The sequence below is a fragment of the Sylvia atricapilla genome, chromosome 6 (assembly GCF_009819655.1).
Source record: "Sylvia atricapilla isolate bSylAtr1 chromosome 6, bSylAtr1.pri, whole genome shotgun sequence".
NCBI classification, from domain to species: Eukaryota; Metazoa; Chordata; class Aves; order Passeriformes; family Sylviidae; genus Sylvia; species Sylvia atricapilla.
Window position 1 is genome coordinate 16,335,530 of NC_089145.1, and position 24,573 is coordinate 16,360,102.

Below are 24,573 nucleotides of genomic sequence, written 5' to 3' on the forward strand. Positions count from 1 at the left end.
TAGTCAGGTTATTAAGTTTTCAGGGGTGCAGGTATGCAAACTCAGGAAAGTGTCACCACCTTTTCACATTAACAAAGATTAGATTAGAAATAAAAAAACAGCTTGCTGTTATTAAGCCAAATTATTTTCAAGTTGGATGCAACGCTTTTTTTCCTCTCTGTCACTTTCTCTCTCTCATTCTCTCCATTTTCAATAAGGGGCTCCCAAGCTGCCAGAGCTACCTCTGGCTGGGTGAGGAAAATCCATTCGCCACAAGACAGAAATGCCAAATTTAATATATGCCCAGTAGATTTCACAGTTTACTGCTCAGTGCAACTAGCCATGCCTCCAGTTACATCAACATTGCAAGTGCTGGGCTGAGCCACCAAGGAAGTTTTGAGAATAGTTAAAATGAAAATGTAGTCAGAATAGGATAAAAAAGCTGTTGTGCTATGCATTGATAGAGAAGTGGAAAGAAGCATTACAGTAAGTTCTTTTTCATGTGTTTGAGTGACACTCCATCTATATTTCAGTCTGTGGAGTGCAAATTTGGGTAAGACCTAATTCATATATATACAAATATATGTATATATTTAGGAACAAATGCTGTCTTCAATTGTACCTGCACCAATCTATCTACAGTGATGTAACTGAGAAGAGCAAATTGACACCCATTGTATATACTGGAACCTGTGTGTATATTTATACAGAAAATACACCCATATTCACACATGCAGAATAGTAAAATGCAAATAGAATGGGTGCAAGAAGGTTCAATAATGTTTCTTTCAAGTCATTTTCCCAACAGGGAAGGCACTGAAGAGGTTAACAAAGAGAATGGAAAGCAAATTGACAATAGGGTAAAGAAAAGGGGAAATGAGGTTTAAAAAAATGAACAATCCCAGGACACAATAGACCCAGAAGCGCAGACATGTGCATTCCCTGTAATACCGAAGCAAGTGAACTACGGAGCTGCAGCAACCCAGATACAGAAGAAGAGAAGCACTGAAAGAGGGGGTGAAAGAAAGTCAGAAACAAAAAGAAAAAGAAAGGGACAGTGGCCTCAGCTACTTAGACAACCATGTGCATCTAGAGGGAAGGGACCCTTAAAGATGCAGTATTCCTTTAAAAAAAGGTATCATAAAATTGGAAAATTAAACACTTAAAAAAATTTAATGGCCACCCTGATTATGTGACTTCATTTTGCTGGGGTCCTCTTTGCTGCCTATCCCTTCCTTTCATGTGATTGTGTGCAGATCTAGAATCCAGGTTCTCTCACATTCCCACCACTGAGGTCCTTCACTTGAACTCTTAGAAGTGGGAGGGAGGTAAGACCACAGCAAATGTGGTTCTCTAAACCTCAGCCTGGTCCTCAAATGAGCAGGACTGTGGGTGATACTCATGCAGTGCTCTAAACTTCTCTTCTTGTTGTCTGAAAAATACCCCCTTTGAGAGGGAACACAGAATGCCTATGTGGATGTAAGAAATTCCCCCAGGAGATACGGATGCACCATTTCTTCTGCTCCTAACACAGTTGTAGCAGTTTCCAGAGAAGGACAGAGGGAGAAGGAATGGTGCTCAGAACATCTGCTGAAAGACTCCTCTTCTGTCACAGACAAAATTTCTGCATCTCTTTTACTGGACCTGATTCCTAATTACTGTGAAAAAGCTCATATTTGGAATAACTTTAGACTAACTTTTAATGCAAGAAGTGCCACATGTTCAAGAGCAGAACTTACATGTAAGGAGTGTCAGAGAAAGGAACAGGAATTTCCATGTCCAGGCTAACAGTCCAGGAAAGCCCAGCCACTAAAGGCTGTATAACCACTACTTCTTCATGGCTGTGGAGCTATAAGGTTGCTAACAATTCAGGTCCAGTCCAATGCTTGTTAGTATTCTGGCATCTTAGAGAGGGTGCTTTACACATCTCATGAGGCACAATCTCTCCAGAAGATGCAAGGTGTTCCTCACTGTGGCAGGTTCAGGACTTGAAATGCTGACCACAGAAGACTTTTTCAGACTGCTGAAGGCCAAAACAGTCCCTCACACATCCTGCAAATCTCCTGAGGCTTAAAGGCCACCCTTATCTCTCTATATAGAAAGGCTTCTATTAAAAGGGGAAATAGAAATAAGAATCGTTTGCCAAGTCCATTGGTTCCTTTAAGGAAGCCATTGCTTCTCCCTTTTTGATACATGTGCCATACTTGTAATCTAGTAAGCTAAGTGTTTGTTCAAAATGTGTAAGGATTACATTCTGATGAAGAGTTATCCTTTGGGATGCCAGTTTTCAACACAGAGAAAAATTCTCTTTGTCTGAAACCAAAATTTTAGAAACAACAGGTACACTAAAAACCTTCACAAAAGTATGAACTTGTTTGTTTGTGTTCGTGGATCCACACAGGTCCTTTTAAAGTCCATAAATGTGGTGGCCTACCTGTCTTCCACTGTGCCTCTGTTGACAGTTAGGAGTTACCCTTTCTGTTGCTCTTCAGCATCTGTCACTTGAATTGCTAGATTAGAATCATCCTCCAAAACCCCTGTTTTCAATTATATTTTTCTCTTGTGTCCTCTGGGTAGTCTTAAACAGTTTGTCTCTTACCAGAAATCCTTAATATTTTGTCTATCAGACTGAATTTTCAAAGTTTCCTACCACTGTTGTCACTCACTCAGTTGTGCTGCTGCTTCTAATGCTGAGGGTGGAACATTCTGGGTTTTCCCAGTGTTTTATATTCATATCCTTCCCGAAGAAGTCTTAAGCAAATACATCTTCTACCCTGGCCAGAACTTCTACTCATTGCAGAACTGAACCAGAAATAGCAGTAGGATGAAATTTTAGTGGGGGGAATCATTGTTACAGTCCCAGGCTGCATTGAGGATAGCCTCAAATGAACGGTACTGTACAAAAACACACACAGTGTGGAGCTGTAAATACCCCACCCTCTTTGCTTCTCTCTAAAGAGAAAAGAGAGAACAGGTCTGTCCCCACACAGAGAAGGTAAGTACTGCATCTTTAAGGTCTCAGCAGTGAGGTAGAGGAGAGGAACATATTGTCAGTGTTTATACCTTTCTTCTTTGTTGAATTTGGGATTGGCTTCAGAGATATCCAGGCTTTTACTGAACATTGTTTTACTATGGCAGGAACAAAGCGAGAAAACACAGTTACTAGTGTGGACATTTTTATAAAAGAGAGTCACCTGTAGCAATGCTGGATACCCAGCCCCCCAACCCATCCTCCCCTTTTTAAGCAATGCTCTGAAAAACCTTTCTTTAACTTTACAGTCATGGCTCATGCCTACACAGTGCTCAAGTTCATTATCTTCCCCTGACTTCTGAGGTCTAAGATGACTTCCCCCATGCATACTTGTAAACCCTGCTCTCCTTTACCCCATTTAGAACCCAGGTACCACCTACTTTGTCACAGTGTCCAGGGAAAACAGAACACGCCTGAAGGCGCCAATTGCAAAGCATTTGTTACTCACGACTTTTTGCAGAAGACCTCAACACTAAGCACGCTCTCAGAAAAGGTTAAAATCAGACCACAGAGCCTCTTAGAGGAACAGTAACCCATTTTGTATTCTAATCTGTAGGGTCCATTACCACTTAACTCCCAATTCTCTTCCTATACTCAGTGTATACAGAAATGCCCTTCTTTCTCATACTGTTTCTGAATCCCGGCAGCTTAGAAGTGAAATTCCCTGTGCTTTGCTAAAAGGGCAGCTCTCTGTAATTTATTTCACTGGTAATAGGCTTTACTGTTTCACAGCACACTGCTTCCTAATGTTATCTGATCTCTCATGCAAGCTCTCCACTTCAAAAACTAAAAGAAAATTAATAGTTAATGAAGCCCATTTTAGAATGGTTTTTGGACCCTCACAGCAAAGCTGCTGAAAATTTCTGGCATATCCTCACCGGATTCTAGCTCCTATGGAATTCTTCCTAGTCTGTGTGATTTTACACAAGGGACAAATTAGCTGATGATAAACGAAGCTCAGAACCCACTTCGTTTCTTTTGACATTTCAATGAAATACCAGATTTCACGATGAGAGGTGGGGATACCAGAACAGGAGAAGTAATTAAGATATAATTATGAACCTGTTCAGTTGACACCTAGCAGGGAAACCCAAGAATTATAAAACTTAGTCACCACTTTTAGAGGGGCTAGACTTTGTGCATACCAGCCTTGCCATTTAGGAATATCCAGTGGAGAACACCTGGAGAGGTCAGCACAAGCACTTCAAGGAGTCTGTAAGCTCCACAAGCAAGTTTCGTGTGAGTTTCCCTTGTCCATCATTCAAAACCAAGTCACTGAAGGACTATATTTTTCACTTAATACTTTCTCAGCCTGTAGGGCTGGAGGCTGCCAAGTTTTAAATTTCATTGAAAAATATGCCCTAAACAAGCCAAGACCAGACTCTTGTAGGGCCCCCACATGGATACCAAAAGCACAGATCATGATACAGACATGTAAACCCTAGGATGTAACATAGATCCTCTTTATGCAAGCAAACATCTGTTTACTACTGGGAAAGAGGACAGTAGGAATAAATCACAAGACATTTGAGTATGTTTTGCCCATTGGTTAGAAGTGTGTCTTTGCCAGCGCGAGGAAGAAGCAATGGCACTGTGTCTCCAGATGTTTACACAAGTCATCTGTATCTAAACATGAGGCCTGATTCCATGGTCAATCTTCCTAGTATTGTAGGATAAAAGCACTGAATGCTTGTCTCTTGAGATTAAAAAAAAAGTAATTCTTAAAAAAGCTTCTGCCTTGGGGATCTAAACCCTACTGCTGTAGCATCCACTGTCAGTGGGTCATTTAATGGAATATAATACGCAACTAGCCATTAAAAATCCCCATTCTTGGTGGAAGGCACTTGTCACCTTGTCAGTGACTGCTCTGACAGATGGTACCCCATCAGCAATGCATCGTCCCCAGACACTCCCCATGCAGTGGGGTTCGTTAATGAAGCCAGTTCGTGTTATGAACGACTGTGCTGCCAGCAACACAGAATGTGCCGTTGTCATCTCTGGATGTGGATGGGATGAATTATGGAAGCTCACACGTGGAGTAAAATAACATCTTCCCTTTAACCCCTTCGAAAACAAGCACTACCATGCCCATCATCATCAATCATGGTGTTATTACATCCCTTTCTCTGTCCTTAATCACACTTTTATGTCTGTTCCTGACTTGTGGTCTGCATTGCCCCTATCTCTTTTGTGCCTGCAGGTTTTGCTTCCTCCTCAAGCCAAAGCCCTTCTTTACTGATATGTAGCCTGGATATATTTTTGCTGTGAAGTTATCCCAGACCTTTTGACTTCAACTGTTTCCTCATGTGCAGAGTGAGACATTTAAAAACAAATGAAATACTTTAGATAGCAAGACACAGCTTTGCCTCTTCAGGCTTCTGAATCCAAACTCAAAATTCAGAGCTGGAAGAAAAGGTTTCAGCTCTCAGAAAATGCTGTGATCAATACCTCCTGTTGGACACTCCCTGTGAAGGAGCCTTGGGGTGAGGGAAAGTGACTTGCCTCTGCCTGGCTCTGGAAGCCTCATGTCCCATGCATCTCTCAGCAGCAGAGTAAACACTGCAGGTGGAACAAGGACTCAGCTCATCCTCACTCCTTTGAGGCCTGCTAGGAACACTGAGCACACCCTAGCCTGAACACTTCCTTCACCCACACCACACACCAAATCACATATTTGAGAGACAGGTTTCCAACTACAATATGTCAAGAAGACTTTATGGCAGTCTCAAGGCGACATATCCAGTTTGAAATAAGTCCTAGCAGATTCTGGAAACCACCACTCTTTCTTCACTCCAGACAGAAATGTAACAATTGCACAATTGCCAGGAAAAGTTTCCAGAAATTCTAGGGGCCCCTGGAATATCTATGAAATTATTTCATGTTCTTCTCCCAGTTCTCAGTCAGCAAAGGGAGCTTCTGGGCACAGCAGGCTTTTTTTTTTTTTTTTTCCCTCCTTTTTTTTTTCCTTTTTTTTTTTTTCCTTTTTTTTCTTTTTTTAAACAGATCTCAAGAGCTGAACAAATAAAAAATTATGTCAAAACAGAAACAGAAGTTACAGCATCATCATCATCATTAATATATGTGAAGTGGTTTTTTATATTGATTGATTAATGCAAGTGTGAAACCAAATGCATGTGCTTCCCTTAGGCTAGTCATAGGGACTGAGGAAGCAACTTCCATGGTTCACATAAGTGAATTTCCACAGTTCACTTACTCTCCCAGAACTTGCCCTGAGGAGACACCATTTTCCTCTGCTGTTTCTCCACAAGACTGACTCTTTCATAGAAAAGAGGCAAATTATATATATTCCATTGCTCTACAAGCATGTGGTGATTTATGTGCCATTTCAGATGCATGCTGGCTCTGACAGGACATTTTGGAGGCATCTACAGATGCCTGGACAGGGCTTTTCAGATTCAGGTAGTTTTGATGACATGGAGCATGGTGTTCATTTAACTTCAGGTGCCCAAAAGCTAGGAACCTAAACCAAGATAGTCACCTAGATTCCTGTTGTAGGCTCTGGAGTCAGAGAAGAACAAGCAGAAGGAAATTTACCCCGTTTGACAGGACACACGTGTCTGAGACCTCTCAAAGCCCTCATGTGTCTCCATTGCCCAGTCAGCCTGTATCGCAAGCTCAGACTGCATGCCCATGCCCTCAACAACTAAAAAGAGGTGAGATGAGTGTTGCCCAGAGGACATGGTGGCTTCCTGAGGAATAGCTGCAAGCAAACAGAACTCTTAAGCCCCTGGCAGGACTTCTGGTCCCGTGTGCAGAAGCCCTGCTGTATGCCATATCATGTTGTAAATGTGACTGGAAGGTGTAATGAGTCCTGGTGCAAACAGAAAAGCCCCACAGCTCCTTTGTATGTATAACACAAGAGAGAGGAGCAGACCCAGGCAGGCAGGGCTCCTGGGTGAAGCAGAGACCCACCTCTGTCCATGTTGTGCCATTTCAATAGCTCTGCGAGCAGGAACTGGGGAGCCGCCGTCTGTCACACTGAGAACCTCCATTGACTTCCTCTCGGGCCGCCGCTTCCCATGCCTGTTCAGCATTGGGGAGTCCACACGCTTCCTGGGGGGATCTGCACGGAAAGAAAACGCTGTCAGCTCAATTTAATTGTCACTTAACTCACACAGGTTGGTTAAATCCTCGCTCAACAATTTCACTCTCACACCTCCCCTACAAAGACAGATCTCTTCATGATGGAGGTGAACATTTGCAGTCTCTCCCTTCCTCCGAATTTGCAAGCATTAAGATGTAACTTGCAATCCACCCGCAGAGAAAAGGAGCCTTGCCACTGCCCTGAAGGTATTATGAGCACTGTAAAATAGAGGTACAACTATACCACAGCTTGCAGAAATTAGCGTACAAAGCTGATAACAGTAATAACAGGATGATACAAGGTGACAGCATGGACTACAGCACAAGCTGTTAGGCAGAGCATGAGCCATCTAGGGATCCTGTGTATGTATTCAGGTTGCTACAGCCTGCCTTCCACATCCTGTCAGCCAGATTAAATGTGACACAGGGACATGAGTACACTTTAAATTCAGAATTGCATTCTGCTCTGAAACATACTCTTTTTTTGCATCTTTAAGATTAGATTTCAGGTTTTTCTTGCTGATTTATATTTTTCTTCTTTCAGAAGCACTACAAATTAAACATGCTTGTCTACCTGAGACAAATCTTCAATGAGAGCCACATTATACAGTTTTTACTACCATAGTAAATGAAATGCTTTACACTTTTTATTGCGTAACAATTCTATGAGGTATCAAAGTGCTACTTTAGCTTTGCAGAGTGAAAACTGAGATATAAGAGCGAGACATTTAAAGGCAATTCATTCCTAAAGATGTTGACAAGCATTTACTGAGGTGCTGAGGATCACTTAAATTGTTCTGAAAAGAGTCTTTAGATACCAAATGCATCACAGAAGGTGACTTGCCAAATCATCCACATCTTCATGGTGAAGCAGGTAGCCAAACACCAGCTGAGATGTTTTACTGCTAACGCCTCTCATGGCATCAAAACAGTATAAAGCAGAAAGGCAGAAAAAAAGTATAGGATTTTCTTTCCTTTACTTGGGCTATTTCAGTTCCCTGCCTCTATTTATATACACATTTTTAATTTTAGTGGAGAGTGACCACTTGTAAAAGAAGGCATCCTTCATGCCTGCTGTTAGAAAGAAGCTCACAGTGCCCAGTCCTTAAGGCTTCTTCTGCCAGGATTCCTCTGCAAAACCAGAAATACCACACTTGACAACTCTACCTCTACAGCCTGCTCTTTATTATCCTGCCCTTCTCACACCCACCATGTACTTGTTTCTTCTCTCTCTAACATCATGTTTCTTAGAACAAGATCTCTTTGAGGCACAGCTTATCCTTGAAATGATGAGCATAAGCAAAAATGGTTCAATGCAAATGGATTAGTGATAACAACTGACCCCATTACAGTATAACCCAAGTATTCTTTGTGTTAGCAGTAATAATGTTCCTCTTAAAAATTAATTAGGAAAAAAGTGCAGTTGTATCTCACTCCATTTCAAACTCTATCCAGTAATAAAAAGATAGTAGAAAATTGCATAGGCAGTGACTCCCAGATAAGAAAAAAAAACAGTGCATTAAGCTGACAGAAAAACAAAGGGAGATAAACCAAATAAAGCATTCCTACTGTGTGACTTCAGCTGTGTATACTAAGTGGTCAAAAGTAAGCTGGGACAAGGTTTAGATATTTCAAACTTCTGCTTCTTCAAGCAAATTCAAAATATGAGACAGAATTCATGCAACAGAACAACTGATGGTTCAGGAGTATCTACAGAACAGTAACACACATAACAATGCTCAGTGTGTATATATATCACAAAATGAATGCAAGTTTTGTAGCAGGATATCAGACCAAACAGGAAGGTAAAATAGCGCTGTTTAAAAGAAAGGAAGAAGGAAGACTAAGAAAGCATCAAATGTCAAAAGAATGGTGATGAATAAGCTCAAACAATAGAAATTAAACAAGAAAGAGAGAAAAAGACAAGGAAAAATTTTATGAACAGGTATTTTAAAAGTAATTTTGAGCCATGCATGTTCAAAACAGAAATGGAAATTCAGCTGAGTGACATTTACAAAAGTGACAGGCCATTTTTTAAAAAAAGTTAGACTTTAAAAGATAGCAAAGAAAAAAATTGAAGAGGAATTAGCTAAAAACTTGGATGACAGTCTTTTGCACAGCCATCAGAAAGAGAAAACCTGAGAGAAGGACATTAGCCAGAGGGGCCATGACGGAGTCAACAGAACAATTGAGGAAGAGAAGGATATCGTTAACAAGTTAAATGATTCTTCTATATCAGTCCTTGCAGCTTAAGATGCTGGAAGATACTGGTTTCTAATCTATATTTTAAGCTGTCAAAGACAGAGAATAAGCAAGAAGAGCAGGTGATGAAACACACCCATAAATTCAGGAACACCAATTCACAAAAGTGGATGGAAAATACATCCAAAGCTTGCATTAATGTGGTTAAGCTTCTAATAAAGGTATTTGATGCCTATTTAAAATCGGCTACAATCCTATACTATACATGGCCAAGAGTAACAAGTATTGTACATACTTTTTAGAAGGGTCTGACTAAGAAATGACAGGGCAGCATCACTGTCAAATCTAAAGATAGTAAAGGATTAGTTAAATACACATGCATCCAGCCATAATGACTAAAGTGCTGTCATACAAAAGCTGTAGAAGATTTTGTAGAAGCCCAGGAATTAAAAAGAGGAAAATCTCCTGTATTTGCCCTTCTCTTCTTTGATTCTCTGAACATGGTGAAAAAAAATCAAGCCATGGTCCAGTGACAGTGACAGTACCAAGGATGCATTTTCCTTTTATTTCATATCAGAAAAGCAAAGCCATTCCTAAGGATTTTTACATAAGAAGATACAATCACATAGGTAATGATCCAATTATAAATCCATCTTCTCATGGAAGGTGGGAAATAAAGGTTCATCTTCTGAGGTTCGATGAGGCATCTCTATCCTCTACATCTGTTCTGGCCCAACCTTTTGTTCTCTGGTTTATTAAGAAACTTTACCCCACTAAATCCTTTTTCTCAAGAAGACATTAGCTGACATTCATTCCTTTTACTGAGAAGTTTCTCATTCCCATGTTTTCAAGTAAAGAAAATGGAGCTGCACATGAAAAATGTTGGAAGTGGCCCTACCTTGGCCCTTGGAAGAAACTTCATACAGCTGAAACAAAGGGACACTAGAAGAGAAGGCAAGCTGTAGCTGGCCACATTATTACCTGCATCCATCCTTTCTGTAATATACCAACACAGAGGAAAAAAGCAAAATACCCTCAGAAGCTTTTTTTTAGCAAGAGCTAGATAATGCACAACTGTCATGAACATGGTTTCTTCAAGCTGCTATTATTAAACTGTTACTTTTTCTCGGCTTTTCTTTCTTTGTAAAAGGCCATTGCTAATGGCTAATGATGAGATACTCATCAGACACATGACTGCTCCTAATTAAACCTTGCCCCATGTTCTCAGAGATACCGCTGGGAACAGAGGACGTGGAAACCCCCTGTGGAAGAGGAAATACAACGTACAAACACTCAAAGAATAATGCTCAAATGTGCTGGAGAGGCACATAGATACAGTCAGTGTTTCCCTGTTAGGAAGCACTTTCACTCCTTGCACAAAAAAAAAAATACAAGAGTGGATTATAATATTTCAGTTCAAACCATGAAAATACTTTGGCATGTGGAAGATATACAATGCATTTAGGGCAGAGCCACATATCCACTTATATGCTGGGTTTGAAGATCCTAGGGTCACCTTGTTTCTTTCCTTATGACAAAAGCATTTCTAAAACAAGATGATGCTGTCCTTACATGGCAGGATAATCTGTTTGAGTCAAAAGCTGATTAGCAGAGTGCTAGATGACAAACTGGACTGAGCAAGGAGCTTTTGACCACAGGACCTGAAGCTGGCACACCTACCCATCTTCATCATGATCCCTGCTAACATGTTCTCTGTAGCTCCATCCAGGTAGGAGTTCAAAAATTGCTGTGTTAACTAAGAATTTTCATCTCTTCTCTCATAGAAGAGATTTTCCTGCAAAACTGTAGGGCCTGGAGCCTGGAACTTGGTTAGGTTAATAATTCAATGAAGTATTAACAAATGCACTGCAATATGGCACTGCCCTGAATGCCTGCAAGAGCCCAGGCTTTCCAGTGAAAATATGGGGCAATTTGCTTCTAGTCTTCAAAGTGCTGAAGTACAATACCTGAAAATCCCCACACTTCTATGCAAAATTCTGTTTTGGATCATTGCTAGAATTGACTAATCCTTTATTAAACTTGTCTGCACGTCAAGAGTCACTTATATAGTTTGCTCCTTGAGGAGCAGTTTTCCTGTTGTCTGGATTAGTGGTGATCAAGAGCACCCTAAAAACTCAATGAATAAATAGGAATAAAGTGGTATCACAAGAGCTTTATAAGATATATAATCTTATTGTGCATTAAGCTTTTAAAATCTTTCTAAGTCTAAAAACATGGGCGTTTGATTTATGTACTATAAACCAGATAAGTTATATGATTCATACTTTCAGCAGTGCATGTATTCACTTAGAGAGAAGAGGATGTGCACATATACAACTGCAGAGGGATGCTGCTACACAGCTTCTTAACTGAAGTCCATGAGCAGCCTTTCTACAACATTGCAAGGAAACTTGAAACCAGAAAATTCTGCCGCTAGATTATACTGCTACTAAACCTCATCTGCCTGCATAGAACCAGCCTGTGGGTTCACAGCACATTTTTTAAGATCCCACTCAAGACCTACTTGGATGTTTCAGTGCTGAGAGACAGACATGTCTTGAAAGATGAAACCTTCTAGTTTAACCACAGAACAGACCTGCCAGCCCTAGGCTGAGGATTCTCACCAGTGCTGTGTACACCATTTCACTGGGAAGGAACAGCGATGCTAGGGTTTGGGTTTAAATTAAAATAAAATCAGAATTTAAAAAAAAGAAAAGATGAAGAGGAACTAATTCAGATGGGTTCATGGTGACTGAGGTGATAGCTGCAGTACCTATTTCATTTCTAGGGGGAAGATCCTCATCTTCATGACTAGGATACCTCTCCTTCCGGTCAAGCAGAAGAAAATAAATCATTTTTTCTTGGTTTTCTCTGAAAAAAAAAAAAAAGAAAAAAAAAACCCTTTATATTTGAAAAGAAAAAAAGGTTAGCATGTACATAGAACTTTCTCATCAAGTAACAGTCATAGTTATTCTAAATCAGTTGAAAGTGGTCAGGTACATGACAGCTAGATACACAACCCAAAAAGTTCATTTGAGACCCTTGCTGTCTCCAACAAGCAGCTAGTGAGGAAAGGAAATAAGATTCCCATGTTACACACACAGAACAGAGGCACAGGACAGTCGAGGTTATGTGTCCCCAGGAAGTCCAAACCAACAGTGGCAGCCAGACAGGTCTCCTGAACCTCTACGTGCTCTTTCTACTATGTGTCAGGAGTACACCAGCCCTTAGGCATAGGCTTGAAATAAATAAAGATTTGGCAAACATATCTAACACAAATATCAGCAATGATACCTCCCCATGTGGACTGTGCAGCCCATCTTTTAACAAAGTGACCTGGCCTGGCAGCTAGGGAAGAAATAGCACAGTGCCTCCACTGCTGGTCAGGCTGTGAGCTTCTGACCCATGGAGCAAGAAAGGCTCAGTGCTTGCTCCCAACACTTCACCAGCAAATGAGCAGCCAGAGGGTGAGAAGTTCTTACCAGTCACTCAGAGAGAGAGACATCAGTTGAAGTCCTCTCTACCTCTCCCCAGGTTCATAAGCATCCCAGCCCCTGGACACCCAACTGATATGAAGACTGAGCAAGTGCTTACTCTTCCGACAACAAGTCCTGTAAGAGTTTATTTCGGTCACGGAAGCAGCCTAACGAGTGCATGCTATCTAACACGTCTGGATCAATATCCTCCAAGGAAGGGAGAGAACGAATCTGCACCTTTCGAGGGATTGGTTGCTCTGGTTCTGGCTCATTCTTACCCCCTCTGCAGAGGAAAGAAGATGAGGGAGAGAAAGGGGGAGGGAAAGGAGAGAAAAGAAACATGAGTCACAAATGAACCCATACTCTGAAACACAGCCTGCAGCAACAGATGGAAACAGCTTGCTAAATTCCCACTAAGAGACCAGAGCTTCCAACCAGACAGATATTATTCTCATAAGAAACTGTCATGATGGCTAAGACTGACCAGCAGGTTGTGGATTTGGGTCCTTAATGAGAAATGTCTGTGCTCAGTCAGTAAGGTAATAGGAACTTCACTTACCAGTGCCCTTGTAACAGAAGCAGCTGTTCAGCATCCTAATGCCAAACATTTATAAAACACTACATGTTTTTAGAGATGTTGTCTCACCAGCTAGCCAGACCTCAGACTATGAGGCTGAAAAGTGCAAGCTGAATGAGTCCCTTTCAAAGGAGGAGCTCTGAACAAAACCATCACTATTTTTCACAAATTCAGATTACAACCGGCACTGCAGCAGTTTCTTTCGTTAACGCTTCCAATGTGATTAAGAGACCTCATTGCTCAGGCTCCCACTTGACATACTTTAAAGTGTTCTGGGGGAAAACCACACTGCTTAATTACACACCCAAACACGACAATGTCTGCTTCGCTTAAGACATGCAAATCTGAAAATTTTGGCTCAAGTGCGATGCCTGAGGTCAGTGGCAGACCTCAGAACACATCATGAGCAGTAGAACACGTTACTCTTTCAAATGTAGTTAACACAGGCTTTCTGAACAATTATCTCATCCCATTCACTAGGCTCAGGAAATATTGATTATTCATTGCAATTAAAGGCCCTGTAAGAAACAGGTCAAGGTGTCAGGGTATTTCTAAATGACTAATGATATATATTGCAGACATCCTGAATATCCTCTGATTTTATTTTGGTAGGCAGTGAGCAATTCATGTAAACCTTATCCACCCAAAGTGGTGGGTTTGGTGGTGGTATTGGTGTTTTGGTTGGAGAAACTGTCTACTCTCAACCTCTGCTATTTCTCAATGACTGCTCTCGGTGATGTTGAGTCCCGTGAGTCTGTCCCGTGAGTGGGGTCCTCTCTTTTTTTTATGAGGTGCAAATGTGTGACTGCTGGCTCCAGGGTCCTAGCAAGAGCAACAGGAATCAGGAATATTTAAACTGCATCACATGTCACCATTTGCTGTTTATGGGGCTGTGTTTGGACTAGAGATCCTTCCTTTTGATGCTGGAAGAAATAAGGTAGCCACAACTTGTGAAGTTACACAAGAGAGTTTAAAATGTTCCTGGCTCAATGTAAGCTATCCAAGTATCTACACAGAAAAAGGTGTTCCAATTCAAATGTCTTCAGTTTTTCTTCTGTAAGTTAGAAATCAGCTCTGGTAGGTTCATATACATGAGCCCAAGGTCTCAGCCAGTGTACCAAAAAGAGAGCTAATGCACCTTGAAAAGAGCCAGTGCAGATTATCTCCCCCAAGGTAAGAAGGCAATAGTAAGTCAGCGTATCCAGGACAGGACAGTCACACATGCTGGGACAATCACAGCAGATTGCTGAGAGCTACTTGCAATTAATTTTTAAGCAAGTTGTGAGGTATCTGCTCTGTTTGTGGGACATCACTTGCAAAAAGACTCCTCAGAAACGATCATTTTATCTTCTTTTGAAGCAGTGAAAACATGCTCAGCCCTTCCTGGATATGTGTCATGGAGTCAGACTGTGGTGTTCATTACGTGGGTCATGACAACATGGCTCAGATCTCACTTCTCTTACAAGGAACACTCACACACACCCTGTTCAGTTTTATTCAATTTCGAGGACTGGAAGTAAACACAGAGGACATAGAATCTGCTCCTCAGGATTTGTTCTTGTGTGTCAAACCACTAAAAACACAGCTTCTGATGCCTCCTTTGAGTCTCACAAAAGCATCTGTATCTTCTGCAATGCCACCATGGTCCTGAATCTAAGGGCTAAACTCAAAAATCCTTGTTCAACTAAAAAAACATCTTATTCCTTCTGAGAGGTCACTACTGCTACCTCTTAGGATCAAGATCTAGCTCTCAGAATCTAATAAGCCATGATTAGTTCATAACCTTGCACTATTAAATCCAGTGATGACCTTAACATTAAGATAAATTCTTGCAGGATAGACCTTTGAACAGCAGCTGAGTGTTTCTGCTTTTTAACGATCTACAGTTCACTTCTGAAAAGTGTTGACTTAATTAATCATTTGTGTTACGAGCAGATGTCCTTAAGGTAATTTGAAGAGATTAAAAAGAATTATTGTCTTTGAAAATTTCCAGGAAACCTGGGTTTCCCACTAGTTGCTGTAGCCTGAATAGAATTTACAAGCTTCTTTTGTATCAATCAGCACAGGAGCCATTTCTAGAGAGCACAGCTTGCCATCCTCTGTGCACCCCAGAGTGGCATTTCCTTACACCTCGCACCTGGTCAGCCTCAGACATAGTCAGGAATTTTCACACCTCCTCATCAGGTACAAGTAAAATCTGCAAAGAAGAGTCTCATTTGGCAGTGCAATTCAGATCTTCAGGAAATGAAAATCACCGGATCTGGGCTGTGATTGGCATGACTGCAATGCCTGTTCCATTCTCAGTCTAGCAGAGTGACAAATTTGTTGCATTGCAGCCCACACAGACATCAAACAATGTCACACAGTGACTACTGCAAATCATATATATTTTTTTAAAGGCCTACATGAATGTAATTGCTGCTTTAAAACCCACCCTCTTTTGCGAGGATTGGTGGATACAACGGCTGTGATTCCTGATCAGGGTGGACTTTTTCAGTCTCTCCATGAAATTCTGTCATGAATCTCACCAAGATGCCCATTTGCATCAGTGCAAAGCAAAGCAGAACCAGCACACTTATTCTTTTTCTTTTTTATTAAGTGTGGTACTTTCACAATAAAGGCAATAACCCAGTGTTACAGGAATGCATATTTACCATAATAGGCAATTTTATTTGCCATCTTACTTTACTAAAAAATGTGAAAATAACTGCTGTTTATTTTCTGGTTTATGATAATCTGGCTTTGAGGTAAAAATAAATTATTTCAATTAAAAAGGCTTGAGAAACCTTACTGAATTAATTTGGGTGGGAGAGCAAGAACTGGAGGTTGCTGACGAAATGTTTCACTTAGGCTTCTTTCTTCCTTTTTTTAGGCTTGTGAATCATGATTTCAACTTTCAAGACCTCTTTCTCTGCCTGCCTAAATCTGCAATTAAATATTTTCTTCAGTTTTACAGTAGCCTCAGTATTTATTTGAAGAATTAAGTGAAACCACTTCAACGTTCTGAGTACAACTTTAAGGTCAGTAACCTATATATGACAAAGGATGAAGATTTTATATAGAATAGTAGATAAAATAAAGAAAAAAAAATAAGATATGAGCAGAAGAGCCATAGGATAAAACACTAAAAAGAGCCATAGGACAAAACACTACAACCCCTTCTTCTCTGTCAGCATAAGTATTTCCTGGCAAAATGAATGCAAAAGAGGTTGTGAAACATTACCAGATGAAAGCAGTTGAGTTTTGGAGGTAGCAAGGTTATTCACTGACTAAAATTAGCCACAGGATGTTAACCTCCTGAGGTCAATCCATGGCTAGTACAGAGAAAATGAGAAAGAGAGTCATTAAAAAAGCTATTTTTAGCACAAACTTCTTTTTAGGCAACCTGAAGAGACATCTGGAAGATCCTTTCTGCACTGACTACCCTGGGACTCTAGAGGAGACTTACTTTTGCAAACCTCCATTTCTACTTCTGAAAACAGCCTCAGATGCAATTTACTGTGTCAATAATCAGAGAGTCTGACCTTCATTGAGAAGTACAAGAAAATGTTCAAATGTTTATGTCTCCAAAGAAAAAAAATCTTCAAATTCTAAATATAGACTGAAGTCATGAAATGACACCTGCACAATTGCGTATGTGAGCCTGGGACAACAGTCCTTCAACAAGTAAAAAGTTCTAGGCAAAAATTTTGAGGAGGGTAAAAATAACAATAAAAATGATCGATGACTTTTCATTTTATTTCCCATTCCAATTCTGATATAAAAGCACAGAAAGTGTCAGCTGATTTCACTCCATGAAGAAACAGAGGGGAACTATCTGTCCAATCTGATGTAAACAGCATTTACTTCTGCAATTGGTAGCAAGATCTTATAGTAGGGATCTCAGAGATTACAATTAGAGATTTCCCACTCCATTTGTTCCACATTTACCTATGAAAGAAAAAAGAAAAAAAAAGAAAAAAAAAAAGGAAGGCAGGAAATTTCTTTGGTTTAAAAAGGTGCCATATCTGGTAACTGAAGAGAGCATGGAAAAGCCATGGGCAGAGTGCTGCCACTATTTCAGGTGAACCAAGGGGTTTTTTAGTTCCATCTTTTTTTCTCAGCTATTCAACAAACTGTTGAACCCCCTCAGGTCCTACTGGAGTCATATAAATCCAGAGGTGAACACGGCCCACAAGATAGCTTTAAAGAAAACAAAACAAATAAATAAAAAGTGTTTTTTTCATGGTGACAGGCTTATATATCAGTTCATACCATCCTCCAACACTTCTCAAGAGTAATGATGGGATTATGAAGGTAGGAATTTTCTTATCATCCGCCCAGGAAATGCTGACCCTGAGAAATGTATCCAAGCATAATTTCCTTGTTTATTATGTGAAGTATTCTCCTTAGTTTGATTAGGATATCATAGTATAAAAAGTTTATTTACTTAGGCTTCTTGAAATACTACGAAGGCTACACAGAAAGCAAGGTCACTTTTAAAAGCCATCAATCTTCCTTAAACCCAAACCACCAGACAGGCATGTACTTTTCTTGCAGACCTCCTGTTTCACTGTCAGGACTGCTCCTTTTAATCAAGTCACAGAAGTACTCTCACATCAACAGGTTACAAGGTCAGAAGCAGCCTCTTGGCTTGCTATAAAAAAGGACTAGGGATTATGAGACAGAGAAGTTCTTGCTCACGGGTGCTCACTTATCAATATCATCATTTTTGTTTCTACTTCAGAGAAAAGCCAAGATACCAAGAAGGAACAAATTAAAGTTTTCTTGTCAAGAAGATATTACAAGGGATTGTCTGCAGCACTTGGACAGCAAACTAAATATGGTTGCTAGCTGGGTATTTTTTGCTGATCACCTACAGGTATCTCTTCAACACAGCAAATTGCTGGACTGAATGTCTTATTTCAAACAGTTGTTAGCCGTTGTACAAAAGAAGTTCCCAGGTTGGTACATATAAATGCAATTAAATGAGTAGCAAAGGGTTAAAAAAAAGAATTCTATGTCTTTCTGTTCTCTGTCCCTTTTTCTCATGTGTGTGAAACCTGCTTTCAAACTCCAGTTTCACTCTTCTAGCAGTCTCCTCACAGACCACTAGAATACCAGAATCAACAATTAACGTATGCAAAAAATTAAAAAAAAAAGTTACTTACATATACCATATGTGTTTCTGAATATGTTCTAGCTGTAAAGGAAAAGAAATTAAGGAATTAATGCTGTGAAACAGAAAAGGTAACTCCACAAGTCATCCTTATTCAAGCCTTATTCATGTAAATTCAAAATTTCAGAGATGGACCTATGCATACAGAAGGAACTTAATGCTGCATAAAGAGCTGCTCATCCTAACCCATCCCACTGGAAATTACACTTTAATTCCAGACATAATCCATCAGTCAGGAGCAAATCTGAGGCAAACGCTAAGTGCAAGGCTTCACAGGTAAGTGTTTTGGAAATTCAAGCTTTTCCCTTCCCAAGTCCTTCCCTCTGTAATCTAAATGCTCCTTTCTGTATGTGCATAATAGTTGATCTTTTTTACTTAAATTGCATTTCTAGTTTTGCTTTGGAGAAAATGAGAGAGAAAGAAAGAAGAATATAGGTTCAAACACATAATAAACAAAATAATTTGCGCATCTGTGGCATGACCTTCCTGGATATAGGACTCTTTCTAGATTGGTTTCACATTTATCACCAAAACCTTAGGACCAAGCAGGATAAAGTTCTATGTAATTTTACTAATTCTGCACCTGAACACCAGACCACAAATTTATTTTACTTCCCTCTTTCCCGTTCCACACAAGAGAATTTCACTGTGCAGTGAAGGACTGATTAAAGCTGGAAGTACCCACGTCCACCAATGGAAGGCAGATTCCACAAACATATCTATGATATCTTTTCCCACAAGCACAGGAAAAGAAGGCAACATGATTTTTCCAAGAGAAACTCTAAACAGCAGAGAGAACAGAAGGTTCATATAACATACTTAACAGCAGAATCTTCCAAATACATTTTGTTTTAATCATCACAGCAGAAAAGAACTTTTCTTAGATGTCATGGGATTATTAGTTATGTGGGAAATGTTTTTTATATTCATCTCTATTGCAGCACCTTTGTAGGTGCAGGAAAAAATGCACACTCACTGCACATGGGCTCACATTTGTGCAACACTGAGGGGAAAGACAGGAGAGAGAGCTGGAAGAAAACTCATATGAGAGGAAATCACAGACCCATTACAACGGTCAGGAAGAATGGCGACAGCTGTCCTGCCCTTACTACATCCCACTTCCACAATAAGAAGAATCAGAGAGAAAAAGAAACAAAAAGAAACAAAAAAATAAGGAACAGGCAAACAACAAAATCCCAGAGATACAAAGTGTTTGCCACAGAGAGCAAGGAATCAGAGACCTTTGTGCTATGGAACAACAGCTCTGTGTCTGGGAAACCAGTAAGACGTGAGTTTGGCTCTATATGAGATAATTTTTTAAAGTGAGTCAGGGCTTTTTCTGAAAACAAAGAAACAATGGAATACAGCTTAGGAAAGCATGACAGGAGGCTGGAGGGAACAGTGTGGGAAACAAACAGCCTCCTTTAAACCCCAGAGTGTATCAACACTGCAATCAGAGGTGCAGTTGGCACTCACATATCTATCTGTCTTCTAACCAGCACCAATGCCCCCGGCACACACACCCAACAGCCCAGGCAGACTTGCACAGCTTCCAGCTCTGGCCTCACCCCTCCACAGTAATTCCCCTTCATGACAATTGCCCTGTGTTAGGCAGTCCTCTAACCCCTGCACTGTTAAGACCAAGGCGGAGTATTCCTGACACTGTCATCTCCTGTAGAGATAAAGATTTGATTTGGGAGTTCCCCCAACAGCCTGGAGACACAGCTCTCTTCCTCCAGGGTTGGTGCAAGCTGAGGTACAACCACAGAACAAAAGGAAAGACTGTTTTGTACAGCTTCCATAGGGCAGGATTTTAGAATTGTTCCTTAGTTCTGTGAGGATCTGCTAAGGGGTGGACTGTGCCTCCTCTGCTGGTAAAACCCACATCTACTCATTATTTCCCATATGCCACATGGAGGGTTAGAGAGATTAATGATTTCAGACAAGATGCAGATGATACAGCTATGCAATGTCCAAGCCTCTTTCATGCTTGCTTCTCCTGCTGCATTTTCTGTCTCCATGGGACACTGTGCTTTTGTGTGCCTGTGATATGCAGAAATGCCATGGCAAAGCAGACAACAGCATTTCACTTCCCGAGCTAGAGAGGGGAAAGAAAAGAGTTCATGTGTTAACCAGTTCATGTGTTAGTCACAGAACCTCCGGGCTCCTTCAGAGAAGATGTCAAATGCCTTCTGCCTCTCCTTGCTGATCAACCTCCGTCAAACTAATGAACACACAGCATTTTTCTGAAAGAGAAGCCCCATTGCACCTTGATAGACATTTGAAGGTGTATGACAGCTCTCATGGCAGCTGTTTATCTACACATCTCCCATTCAATCCACATCAAAACCACTGCTGTGAAACATGCTGGGACATCCCAGATATGAAAAGCATTCTACAAACCAAATTCCTATGCTGATTCAAACATAATTGCATTGAAACATTACTAGAAGTGTGCTTGCTGCTGCCAACATCTTCACTACTGTTTTAAAGGTAATTAATTAATGCTTTGTTGCTTTTTGTCTGCATTAAAGTGACAGGAGGGTTATGGGAGGGCGATTCGTTTTGACAAGGAGAAGTCAGTACGCTTTCTACTGTGCAGTGCAGGGGAGGGAGATACACAGTGGGAGCTAATCTCACTCCTGCCTTCATTTAAATACAATGTTTAAATGCATTTATGTGACAAAGGCATTTAACAACCCTCCCCAGAGGGTTTTTTCTTGCTGTTTGCACATGAGTTTGCCAAGTTTAATACCATTTTATGGAAGTTGTAAAAAATCCTGCTTCCTAATGTCTCCTAGTCACTGCAGGCAACTGTCTCATGACATCATCTCTGTAACAACAAAACATGCTCAGATCCACTGCACATGCACAGTCAGTGAGATTTCTGCAGGCTAAGGTGCCGTAATGGAAGGAGAAGGAGAATTCCTTTATCATGGTTTTACGTAAAAATACTTCCAAATATTAAACTTGTACACTGAAGAAGCATCGAGGATCCTCTCTCACAGATGAGAGACCCACTGTGATACAAGCTGCACAAGCTCATCAGAAAAAGAGGTCTCCTCCCACAAAGAGCTTACGTCTGAATTCTGAGGCAGGGAACAACAGATGGAGACAGACAGGCAGATGGAAAACAAGACAGCGCTGTCTACATCCTCGGCACTGATCTCAGCAGAGCAGTTGCCAAGTTAAAAAGTTCTGACCTGAAGAAAAACTTTCTAGAAGTCTGTGGATATAGATGAGGGCTTCTGGGCTTGAACCCACGGCAAATTTCAAGCCTCCCTGTCCGGAAAGGGAACAGTCTCAAACCCATCTGTGCACCCACATCTCAAATGAATCTTCCTCATCCAGAAGATCCCCTAGTCTGAGCTTTAAACCTCCTGTCCAGACACTGGCTTTTCCTGGCCACAGGGTTCAGGCTGGCAATGCAAACAGCACTGGTAAAACCATTACCTATTTCAGCAGTAGTAGCTGTACTAAAGCAGCCTCCAGGGACCTTGACAAGGGCAAGTGTCACTGTCCTACAGGCAGCCTAAATACATCAACTGGACAACTACCTCCATTCTACAGGTTGTAAAGTGAAAAAGTTTAAATGATGGAATAGGCACCTTACCATATGACCTTCTACTGAAATGAAATCAAGTGGGTTTTCCCTTCTTCATTTTTGTAACATTCTTTAGATTCTACACGTCATCATTAGCATACATCAGATCCAGGAAAAAAACAAAATCAAGAAGCCGAGAGGAGATTCTGAAAATGTGTGCAATTCAAGGAATTTTTAGGTAATATTCAGGGGTAGGTATTTCCATCTATGTGGACACTCAACACAGAAGACAAGTCATTCTACTCTAGTATAAGATGTCAGCACTAGAACAGTAACAGCTTGGAATAGCTTATGCTCTGATCCACCTTGCTCTAGAAATGAAGTTTCACTAGTGCTCATCCATCTCTAAAAGAAAAGTGCCTCTGCCCTTTGCCTTTGCCCTGGAGAAGAAAATATTGGCTGAGAATGCAACTGGTTTCTACCACAGGAGCTGTAATTCTCTGATGTAGCAACACTGAATCATTTGAAGAGCACATAACTAAAAGAAACTTCATCCTGCAGTACTTTAGACACCCAGAGCACACCTCCCATAAGTCTTCTCAGACTTTATTACTATTTCACTTTTACCTGCTGACACTATTCCTACTAGAAGGCTGTCCCAGAACCCCACTGATATGCCTAAAATCCTTCTAGTTTCTAGCCTACTTTCCTGTAAGGCTATTTGACATGCATTTGGTTTTGTGCCAGTATCTTCCTTTAACTTAAATAATCCTTCTCTCCCTAGTAATTACCTCTAATGAATATGCAGATGACCACTACCATCTTTCTTAGACATCTTTTCTATACATTAGCTGAAGCTCTTTTAGGCCATACTATTCAGACAAACTCTTTCAAATGCTGATCATCTTGTACTGCTTTGTTTGATTTCACCTTTCATAAATATGGGTGCTCAGAAATACCATCATCAGGAGCTAGAATCAACTTTTAATGAAAAGTTTATGTTCAATGAAAGTAAAACATGAATTCTTTTATTTTACAGCCTGTTTAGTAAAACACGCCCAGTAAATGAGAGTGGTCAAGGATGACCCACTAACAGTATTTGAGGCTATGTAACACATGGTGAGTGTGAATAATATTTCACTAAGACATAATAAAGTCTTGTTCCCACAAATGAATTATATACAAAGAAAGGTAATGCCTGTTTCTTAAGGCTGGAAAGGGCCAGCAACAATAATTCTGCGTACCCTCCTCTCCATTAATCTTCTCAAGCTCCAAAACTGAAGTGAACGATGACAGTTAAACATGAATGCTGGTTCTGTTTTTGTTGATCATTTTAACAGATGGACTGGGGAAGGTGTGGGTGTGCTGTGAAATGGCAATTACTGCAGGGAGGGAAATGCAGTTGGATGAAAAGGAAAAGAGATACAAATCAAAAAACAAGGAACAAAGAAGAGAGGGGAACTGAAAAATGAAAGAAAAAAATCCTGGTGACCTTACATTTCACTATATTTTTCTGCTGAATTCACTAGTGAGGTATTGAGCAAATGATCAATAATGGTAACAGTTACGCCTGTACTTATTGTACCCAAGCTGCAATTTTGCTTGCATCTTTGTAAAAATATCAAATTGATTCAAGTGAGATATTTTCTAGGAAAAGAGGCTTCCAAATAAACCCGTATTTATACCCTTTTTCACAGGACACAGCTAAAATAGAATTCAGCTTTCTCCTCAGAATGAACTCTATATTCCCAGCTCCTGTGCAGTAAACAAAGAGCTCCCTTCTGCCTGGCAATCAAAGCAAGCAGCTCACTAACAGCACAGGAGTGTGACAGCAGCAGGGACAGCAGACCCAGAGACCCTCAAATAATGAAAATAAGACTGCAGCTAATAACAAAGAGCAATCCTTTTTTCCTCTCAGCTCTTTAATATGTATTATTTCAAATTCTTATTCATAATTCAAAGGTTAGTGCTTGCCAATAACTACCTGATCTGCGGTTTTCTTACCTCCCTAAGGAAGTAAGAGGTTAATTTTGGACGAGAAAGGGAGGGGGATGGGTGTCACTCTGAGACCTTGAATTACCTCAACTGCTTTCTCTCCTGTACATGTACACTCCCAGCTGGACTGCACAACTCAAAACATTTAGGGCCTGTCTCTGCCCTATGGAAAAACTTCTCAGAACAATCTGAAGAAGGATCTAACACTTGATGATCTGCTCTCTAACATATTTAGACCATCAGCACAAATATATTTGAGAACCCCGCCCCAAAACAACAGAGAAACTGGTATGTTTACATCACAGAAAGAAAGCTAAGCTTGAGAGGGAATTGGTGACTTTCTTGGACATGAAGAACATTTGTCTCATGTCTCAGGATATTGCCCTAACCTCTGCAGTGTTCTTTCCATAAATATACTTGTGAAAATGTTATTTCTTTCTTTAAAAATCTCTTTTTAAAAGGTCTTTTAATGCACCGAATATTTTTTCCAATCAGTGCTATTTATGT

The 24,573-nt window shown here is 40.5% G+C and overlaps 1 protein-coding gene across 10 annotated transcripts in view; it reads right to left on the reverse strand.

Moving 5' to 3' along the window:
• BRSK2 (BR serine/threonine kinase 2) overlaps window positions 1-24,573 on the reverse strand; it is a 304,686-nt gene that overhangs the window by 40,627 nt on the left and 239,486 nt on the right. For 5 of the 10 annotated variants that reach the window (XM_066320953.1, XM_066320950.1, XM_066320947.1 and 2 more), the window contains exons 9-13: window positions 18,520-18,551; window positions 12,911-13,075; window positions 12,090-12,187; window positions 6,944-7,094; window positions 3,043-3,108 (exon numbers count right to left, since the gene is read on the reverse strand). In XM_066320953.1, coding sequence (XP_066177050.1) covers window positions 3,043-3,108; window positions 6,944-7,094; window positions 12,090-12,187; window positions 12,911-13,075; window positions 18,520-18,551 — 512 coding nt within the window. The remainder of the gene's footprint in view (window positions 1-3,042; window positions 3,109-6,943; window positions 7,095-12,089; window positions 12,188-12,910; window positions 13,076-18,519; window positions 18,552-24,573) is intronic. The other 5 variants (XM_066320952.1, XM_066320951.1, XM_066320948.1 and 2 more) reach the window with 1 other exon arrangement.